This window comes from Octopus sinensis, linkage group LG7, assembly GCF_006345805.1.
Source record: "Octopus sinensis linkage group LG7, ASM634580v1, whole genome shotgun sequence".
Classification (NCBI taxonomy): domain Eukaryota; kingdom Metazoa; phylum Mollusca; class Cephalopoda; order Octopoda; family Octopodidae; genus Octopus; species Octopus sinensis.
The window spans coordinates 89,147,583-89,157,707 of NC_043003.1; the positions used below are offsets into that span (position 1 = coordinate 89,147,583).

The 10,125-nt window shown below is 39.7% G+C and overlaps 1 protein-coding gene across 1 annotated transcript; it reads left to right on the forward strand.

Moving 5' to 3' along the window:
- Positions 1-8,619: 8,619 nt before the first annotated feature.
- On the forward strand, positions 8,620-9,183 carry LOC115214462. Its single transcript, XM_029783660.1, has one exon. It carries the CDS (start codon positions 8,620-8,622, stop codon positions 9,181-9,183), a length of 564 nt encoding a protein of 187 aa, XP_029639520.1.
- Positions 9,184-10,125: the final 942 nt, after the last annotated feature.

Sequence of the window (10,125 nt, forward strand, 5' to 3'; positions counted from 1 at the left end):
TCAAAGCAGAGACCTCACTCTCCAGTTGGTCCCCTTCGCAATTCCCACACAGGCTAGATTACTGACAATCCCAAAGAATGAGCAGAAATCATTGCTGGATGCTATGCAGGCATCTTTACTGTCAAAGACCAAAATGTTCCATCTTCATCACCTCTGACACCAGACTCTATATCTACTATAAAATTTATATCAGCAATGCTACAACGCCACCTTAAAAATAAATGCAACTATGCTTCTCCTGGTCTCGATGGTGTTACATACCTACTTCTCAAACGTGGTGGGTACTTTCTTCTAAGCCAACTTTCTCTATTCTTCCAATTCTGTCTTGACAATGGTGTTACTCCAGAGCAGTGGAAAACTGCCAGTATTATCCCTCTGTTCAAAAAAGGTGACCGCACATCGCCTGTCAACTATCGCCCCATTAGTCTTACTAGCTGCATCGCCAAACTGATGGAATCCTGTGTCAGGGAAACTCTCTCGAACTTCTGGAAGTCTCACAGCCTCATCCAGCCGTCACAATTTGGATTTATTCCTAACTCCAGCTGCTGTAATCAACTCATCGAGTTTCTTGAGGACGTTACCCAAATCACTGATCGCGGATCCTGGGTGGATGTTGTATACCTGGACTTTGCTAAGGCTTTTAACTCTGTGCCACACAAAAGACTTATGGTGAAACTCTCTGTGTTGGGTGTAAGAGACGATCTCTATAACTGGTTGAAGTCCTTTATTTTCGGCCGAAAAGAGGTTGTTACAGTTCTAGGACAGCACTCCTCACCCTATGAGATGACGTCTGGTGTACCACAGAGATCTGTTCTTGGCCCCCTTTTATTTGTTGCATATGTTAATGACATAGATGCCAACTTAAAGAATGATACATTGCTGAAATATGCAGATGACATCAAGCTGTACCTCGAAATAAAGAGGTCAGATCCTGTACACTATAGATCTCTATTGCAATCAGACCTGGACACTATGCAGCAGTGGATCATGGACTGGCAACTCAAGCTGGCTGTGGACAAATGTACCACCATGCATTCTGGGAGGAAAAACCCAGCATCTACTTACTCCCTCCACAACACTATTCTCAAAAAGTCTTCGTGTGAACATGACCTGGGTGTTATTGTTGACAGCGATTTGTGTTGGACAAAACACATCGCTAAAATTGCCAAGAAGGCTGAGGGTGTCTTGGCATCACTCACCAAGTCCTTTGTGAGCCGCTCTCCAGCTATCTATTTGCAGCTTTATATAGCTATGGTAAGACCTCACCTGGAATTTGCATCACCGGTCTGGAACCCCTATCTTGCCCAGGATATTAATCGTCTGGAAGCCGTTCAGCAACGTGCAACCAAAAGAATACCTTCCATCAGGCATTTGCCATATTCTGAACGCCTTACTTCCCTGGGCATGGACACATTGAAACTCCGACGTCTGGCAGCTGACTTGGCAGACACCCATAAAATTATTAACCATCTTACCAACAATAACTCTGAGCACCTTTTCAAGCTCCAGCTGTTTAACACCCGTGGACATATTTACAAAGTCAGAAAACAGCACAGCTCACATGACTTTCAGAAACATTTTTTCACGCTGAGAGTTGCTGAAGCATGGAACAAACTACAGGCATCAGTTGTTAGTTGTTAGAGCACTGCATCCTTCAAAACTTCCATGCTTCCCGAGATTCGCCAACACTACACCTGATTTTCTTCCCTCCATACACACGCAAGCATGTATCTAACTCATATACTGTTCGCTTTCCAGACATTTGTATATTACTGCATATACTTTGTATGCACTTTTTGACAAGTTGTGGTGCACCTGAGCACTGTATACAATAATTTCATTATTTATATATATATAGATGCAAATGGAATGTGTATGTAAACAAATACGTAAACCGATCCATAATTGAAAAGAATTTATTTACAGTGTTTGATTCGTTATAGGTACACTACATACAAAATGTAGGCAACTGCTACGAGTTGCTAGAAATACAGAGTACATTCGTGGAAGTCATATTAGGAATGAATATGTTTGTGTGTGTGCATGTGTGCATTGATCATTTGAAACAGTAGTCGATCGTAGCATTTCGAAACATTTCTCTCGGTCTCTGCTAAAACCTTCTGTAGGTGGACTATCTCGTCTGTCTGCCCTGTTTGTCTGCCTGCCTCTCTTGTTTCACCACGGTTTTATAATATTTGTGGCAGCTAGAAAGACAGACATACTGCAGCAGAGTTTATACCTAAATAGGTCAGCGCCTGTCCAGTTGAACTTCGTCTGACATGATGAGGTCGCAGGTCAAAGGGAGATGATCAATCAATTTTTGACCGGACAAAGAAAACCTTTTTTTGCACCTGTTGATTGTCGTGGTTTGGACGACCGAGAATTCTTGGATTTGGTTTCGAATCTAGGCTTGGAGAGGAAGTGTTAATTCTCACACTTTGATGTAGTCTTTCACTTCCACATTTCATGATCTTAGCACAGATAGCATTTTAAACAGAACATTTCCTTGATTCTTTGCCAGGAATTGAAACTTTAGTCTACATCTTTCTGTGAACTCCTTTTCATTGTTCTTGGCATTAACACTTAGAAATTTATAAGAGTTAACTATATACTTAGATAAGTCCTATTATTTTATTTAACACTAGCAGTAACACCCGTCATTGATTGGGTAATTACTTTTACTGTTTCTCGGGCCAAGAAGCTAGAAAAATAGGTATATCATATAGAAGAACAGCTTTACAGAATCCAGTAGACTGCGATGGCACTTAAAAGGCTGCAGGTCAAGTGGAACATCCATTTGTCACCGTTCCTTTTGATGTTTGAATGGGCTGTATACAAAGGAGAATTGAAAGATTCAGTTTGAACATGAATGAAGCTAGAAGTGTAGCTATATCATATAGAAGAATAACTTTACAAAATGCAGGTGACAGTGTGATGGCACTGAGAAGCCACAGGGGAAGTGGAAGACTCATTTGTCATGGTTTCTTTTGACATTTGAAGAGGCCCAAGGAGAACTGAAAGATTCAGTTTCAAATCTGAACCCGGATGAGATGAGTACATATTTAGGTTTACTCATCTTGTATGTGTGTATTATATAATATTATATATTTGAAGTAGAAAAAAGATGAATTTCATATGCAGACTTCTGTTTGTTCTTCAAATTTCAATCCAGCAACTTTTAGTGTTTGGCCCTGAGTTCTGTTAATGCTCATGGCAAAAGAAATTAGGATAGGAAACTGTAACATCTTAAATTGGAATGGGACGTTAGATGGTATAACTGGTATGCAAGGAATGAAGACGGTCTCACTTTTACCACAACCAGTGAGAATATTTGCCTCAATGGAGTTCCTCATAGGTTTGTGCACAATTAGTATTGTACCATTGCATAATTTTGGACAAACAAACGAACAAACACAGAAACAAACAAAATCTCTCTGTTTTATAATAATAATAATAATAATAATAGACAGATATTAAAAATTAAGCTATACTTGTGCTGTGGTTGAAGCTTTTTAAAGTGAGGAAAGGACTTGCATAGGGCTAATCCCACACTCTAAACAATATGTGTTTGTCCAAAAAGAAAAACAAGTTTACATCATTGGAATCAGTTATTACCAGCCTTGGTATGCGATAGTGATATTCAAAATTAAGCTACGCCTGTTCTGTGGTCTAAGCTTTTTAAAGAATCCTACTCTCTAAACAATGTATGAATTTGTCCAAAAACAAAAACTAGTTTACATCACTGGATGCAAACAAAGATACAGGTGTTACATGGGAGTTTTCCTTCTGGAAAGCTGTCTAAATAAAAACTTGGGGTTTCTCACTCCTGGCTGTTGGATGGTTGCTGACATATTGCGTTCATCTGTCCTTTGGCAAGTTTTGTTATCTGTCCTGCAGGGTGTCCAACAAAAACCACCTGCCTTACCAAGCAGGCCTGGTAGGGTTACTGGTTTAGTTGCCACCAGCCAAACCTTGTGACAGGTTGTACTGAGTTACATGTTACCAGTAGCACTAATAGTGACTCACATATACATGTGAATCAGTAACAACTGTGTGCTTCATGACTTTGTTTACAAATAGGTGTTTCCATATTCAATTTTTCTTGACATACACACATTCATACATATATGTACACACACACGCCCCACCCACCCAACATACTGAGCTTTAGTTGATTTGGAAAAGCATTTGACAGAATACCACATTCAGTAATCTGGTGGGCCGTGAGGAAACTACAGGGTCTTGTAAATAAATTTAGACAATTTTTACGATGCATAAATACTAAAATAATGGTAGTAGACAGATATAATTTTAAGGTAACATTTATTACAACAAAAACATTTGTCACTCAATATGGCTGCCCTTTTGCACAATTAATGCCTCCAAATGAGAGCAAACATTTTTTGCAGCTGCTGCAACCTCTGCCTTTTTGATTTTTCATACCATATGCATGATGCAGATCTTCTAACTGTTGACACTCAAGTGTGGTGAAGCATTGATCCTTGCTTGAAGTATGCCCCATAAAATGTAATTGAGAAGGTTGAGATCTGGGCTATTACTGGGCCAGATGTTGGCCCTCACAAAAAACGGTACCTCCTCACCAAGGAAGGCCTGTGTTGCTTTTGAGCCATGGCATGGTGCAGAATCCTGAATAAGCACCACATTGTCAAACCCAAACTTCTGCTCCATCCAAGGTAACAGAGGATGTTCAGATAATCCTTTGTACTGATCTTCAAGCCAGACTCAATGAAGTGTGTATCCATGACACTTCCATCACTCACTATGGCTCCAAATATCATCACAGAGGCAGGATTCTTAGTCTCAAGCATAGTGGGGATGTCAGGAATGTTGTATGCAATCACTCGAGAATTTCTGTGATTCACCTCAGCCTCCACAGTGAACTTCTTCTCATCCACAAACACGAGAGTTTTTCCAGCACCTTGATGCTTGATGAATGACAGAAACTTTGGGCATCTCTCAGCTCTGATTGCTTTAGTCTTGGCTGTTAGGAGATGATGGCATTGTCAAACAGGGCCAGTCATGCCAAAGTTCCTGTTCACAGCTCTCGAAACTGTGGAAAGGAACACATTGCATTTCTTTGCAAGAGTTGTCATGGGTGTGGATGGGTTGCTCACACCTTTCCAGAAGCAAGAACGAGTCGAGTGCTCGAAGATGAATTTGGAGATGTGCCAAGAAGATGAGTCAAAATTTTTCAAAAGTCTGATTACACAGGATGAAACCTGGGTCCATCACTATGATCCAGAGACCAAAGCCCAGTCAATGCAGTGGAAGCACCGTGACTCACCTCCTCCAAAGAAGGCAAGGGTGCAGGCCTCCGCTGGTAAGGTCATGCTCACAGTCTTCTGGGACCAGGACGGAGTAGTGATGACAGGTTTCCTGGCAAAGGGTACCACAATTACAGGAGCCTATTATGCTTCACTTTTGAGGAAATTAAGAGAAGCTATCAAAATCAACAAAGGCATCCTCCTGCTGCAGGACAACGCTCCGGTCCACAACTCGCGTGTCACCAGATCAGAAGCACAGGCATGCGGCTATGAACTCCTCCCCCATCCCCCTACTCTCCTGACCTTGCACCCTCTGATTTTCACCTCTTCCCAGCCATGAAGTTGTTTTTGAAAGGAAAGCGTTTCCCAGATGATGCAGCCTTGATTTCTGAAGTCACGTCGTGGTTGGGGGACCAAGCTGGGGTCTTCTACAAAAACGGTCTCCAGAGCTGCATCAAACGATGGGAGAAATGCGTAACTCTGGGTGGTTTTTATGTAGAAAAAGACTAATAACTGTGCCAAATTTCATTGCTCTACTGCTATGGGAAGTGGGTCAGAGGCATTACTTATTGAACGCCCCTCGTATATATATATATATATATATATATATATATATATATATATATATATATATATAGATAGATAGATAGATAGATAGATAGATAGATAGATAGATAGATATATATATATACTTTATTTAAAGCAGCAGAAAATTCAACAAAAACCTGTTACTCTGACTTTCCCGTTGCCGTTCATCGGACAGTTTTTGCAATGGGAAACTCAGAGTAACAGGTTTTGTTGAATTTTCTGCTGCTTTAAATAAAGCATATTACTCTACCACTGGTATTTGAGTACTCTTTTTTCCACCTTGTTTCATATTTATGTGTTTATCCGGTATATTTATATATATATATATATATATATATATATATATATATATATATGTATGTATGTATGTATGTATGTATGTTTTTGTATATATATCATCATCATTTGACATCCATTGTCCATGTTGGATGGTTTGACCAGAATTGGTAAACTGAGGAGCTGCACCAAACTCCAGTCTGATTTGGCATGGTTTCTATAGCTGAATGCCCTTCCAAACGTCAACCACTTCAAGAGTGTAATAGGTACTTTTACATTCCACCATCACAGGTGCCAGTTTCATGACACCAGTATCTGCCACGACTACAATTTCACTTGGCTTGATGGGTCTTCTACTAAAACACAGCATATTGCCAACAGTCTCTGTCATTTGTCATTGCCTCCATGAAGCCCAACACTTGGAAGGTGCTTTTTATATGCCACTTGCACAAGTGCTAGTTACACAACACCAGCATTGACCATATTTCCTCTGTGAGAACCAATGCTTGAAAGGTGCTTTTTACATGCCAGTTACATGACACCAGCATCAGCCACAACTACGATTTCCCTTGGCTTGACAGGTCTTCTCAAGCAAGCATATCACCAAAGGTTTCAGTTACTAGTCATTGCCTCTGTGAGGCCCAACATTTGAAGATAATGCTTCACCACCTGGTCCCATGTCTTCCTGGGTCTATCTCTACCACAGATTCCCTCCACAGTTAAAGATCGGCACTTCTTTATACAGCTGTCCTCGTCCATACATATCACATGACCATACTGGCACAGTCATTGCTCTTGCACACCACATCTGATGCCTCTTATGCCCAACTTTTCTCTCAAGATGCTTACACTCTGTCATACATACACACTGACATTGCACATCCAGCAAAGCATGCTAGATTAATTTCTTTCAAGCCTGCGCATGTCCTCATCATCATTGTTTAACATCTCTTTTCCATGCTGGTATGAGTTGGACAGTTCAACAGGAGCTGGGTGGCCTGAGTGCCATCCAGGCTCCAATCCTCTATTGGTTTCTATAATGCCCTTCCTAATGCCAACCATTTTACGAAATAGTTGTACCATTCCTTGCTCTGGGTTTTTACTGATGGCATCATTACCAAAGGCCTGTTGAAACCTCTGGGGGATTTGAGCTTGAACACCACCAAGCTTTTAGCAAAACTTGATGCAATATCCCTGCCCGATGAGTTTGGAGAAAACAAAACTTCAACCAGTGCACACTACACATCTGTACTCTTGGCATAACAACAGGAACGAAAATGCACATTGCAAATAAAAAAAAGGCTATTTATGACAGGTAACGACAAATATATACATTTAGATTGACTGAGGTAGTAATAAGAGTCATAAAAGTCATTATTATGAGATGATTATAAGATAATAATAAAGTAAGAGAACAAAGCGAACCATGGTTTACGCAAAGCTATTCATCGCTTGAAAAACACCGGCTAATACACGGTGTCAGGTCTAATAGTTCCTGAGAAAAAAGATTATTTGTAAGGGAGGTAAGTAGTTCTGGATTTAGAGATGTGAGTGGCGTAGGAAGTTTATAGGGGTTAGTGGTGTTCTGTATTGAGTTGTGTGTCCATATTTAGTTGGGGAAGAAATTTATTGATGAAAAATGCCTCTTTATTCAACCTTTGTTGCATTGTGGTGTTCTGTGAACATTGGTAAAAGGGAAATATTTGGAAATTGGGATTAAAATTCCTGGCACACCTTTCTATTGTTCACTCACCTTTAACTGTCTGTATTGTGGGTGACGGATTTGCTCTTTGTGAATGGTGATTCTTTGACGGAGCGAAATTCCTGCTTGTCCAATATAGAGTTTACCACATCCTATGCATGCCATGACATAGATTACGTTTACTGAGGCGCAGGTGAAATTTGATTTGATCTTAAATATTTCTCCTTGTTTGAATTGGAATTCTGAACCCTCCAGAAGGTGGGGCATATTCCACAGTTAGAACACAAACCACAGACGGCTTAGGGGACGCAACTCGACCTTCTTTAACTCTCTTACTCCCCCAAATAACTATCAAACAACTATCGATAATTCAACCCACAAGAGGAAATCTAGACTTAATCTTCAAGGTATCCCACATACATACCAAAGATGTCATCGAAACCTCCAGACTAACCTAAGTTTTGGTGAACCAATTCCTACCAGGAAGAACTTACCTCCGAGACTTTACCCCCAACACAGCCACTTCAAGCAGTCAATGAGACAAAACATGACTAGACAATATAACCTCTCCCTCCAACCATATCACAATATTAAAAATCAATTAAACCCAAACTACATTAGCCACAGACGATATAACAACCCTCAGTACATCCATAATCCAGTACACTCCACAACCACTCCACCACAAACATACTACCATAGACACACTTTACACCCACCTTTTCCTCAGCAAACCAAACAAAATACAGACCTTCCACTACAATCCACATGCTACAACCATTTTTTAGACGCAAACCAGAGAAACAGAGATGTGAAATGGAAACAAATAAACAAGTCCAACCGAAAATAATCAACCTGTCAAAAAAAATCCTGACTTCTATACAAATCAAAATCCTAGCAAGAGGTTTAAAATTTACCCCTACCCCCTGCAGATCGAACCCAAATGAAATCAAGGACAATACTTTGTACTTCTGCCGAAAATTGCGCCTCACAGAAGCTCTTTACAACTACACCAGTGAAGATGATTCAATAGTGAAAAACAAAAGTGAGTACCATCCTACAAAAGGTAAAAATAAAGCACTTGATGTTTTCTGTGATCACATAACTTGTTTTCCTTACAATACCATTCCAAAACAACATATCAAATCCAACCTTAATTTAAATGAATGGAAAGACCTTGTCGAGCTAAAAAATGACATAAACCTCACTATTAAAGAAACCGACAAAGGAAGTGCGGTAGTATTGATGGATATAGAGTACTACAAAAATTTAATACTGTCCATGTTGGAAAATAATACTTACTATGAGAAACTAACATATTACAACCCATAGAAAACACTGAAAGACTTATTCTCCTTACTCCAAATTCATGGAAAGGTGTCTTACTACACATAAAATAGACTATTTATCCAATTTCAAATACAGTCCTAGTCTATTCTACGGATTACTCAAAATACATAAAAATCCACACATTTGTGAAACCTGCAAAGTCTCTACAAGCCTATGCATTAATGTCCCTCCCCCTACTGACCTCAAACTGAGACCCATCATAGCTGGCCCTTCTTGTGAAACCCACCGTTTGAGCAACTTCCTCGACATATTACTCAAACCTTTTTTAAAATATGTGAAAAGCTTTATCAGGGATGACCTAGACATGCTGAACCACCTCCCGAAGACAGTAAAGGACAGAACACTACTGGTATCTTTCAATGTGGTAAATCTATACACCTATATTCCACACGACTATGGTATAGAAGCAATCACATTTTGGCTAGAAAAATACCCAGAAGAGATCTCAGGACGAATTAACCACTATTTTATAATTGAAGCACTGAAATTCGTCCTGCTGAACAATCATTTCTTGTTCGATACTACTTACTATCGACAAAAATGCGGAATTGCAATGGGAACCAGAGCTGCTCCAGTGATTGCAAACCTCGTAATGGGTTACCACGAACTCAAGTTATACCAATCATCACTAGAAAAATATGGCGCCTATTTTAATTGCTACTTAAAGGAGAACTGGAAGAGATATTTAGATGATTGCTTCATACTTTGGAAAGACAGCATTGATCAACTCCTTGATTTCAAAAAAATGCTCAACAACATACACAGCAATATACAATTCACTATGGAACACAACAGTAAGCAACTCCCTTTTCTAGACATCTTAATTAGAATAGTTAACAACCACATAGAAACAGACATCTTTTATAAACCCACAGATTCTAAACAATACCTATTATTTAACTCCTGCCACCCCAAACACATAAA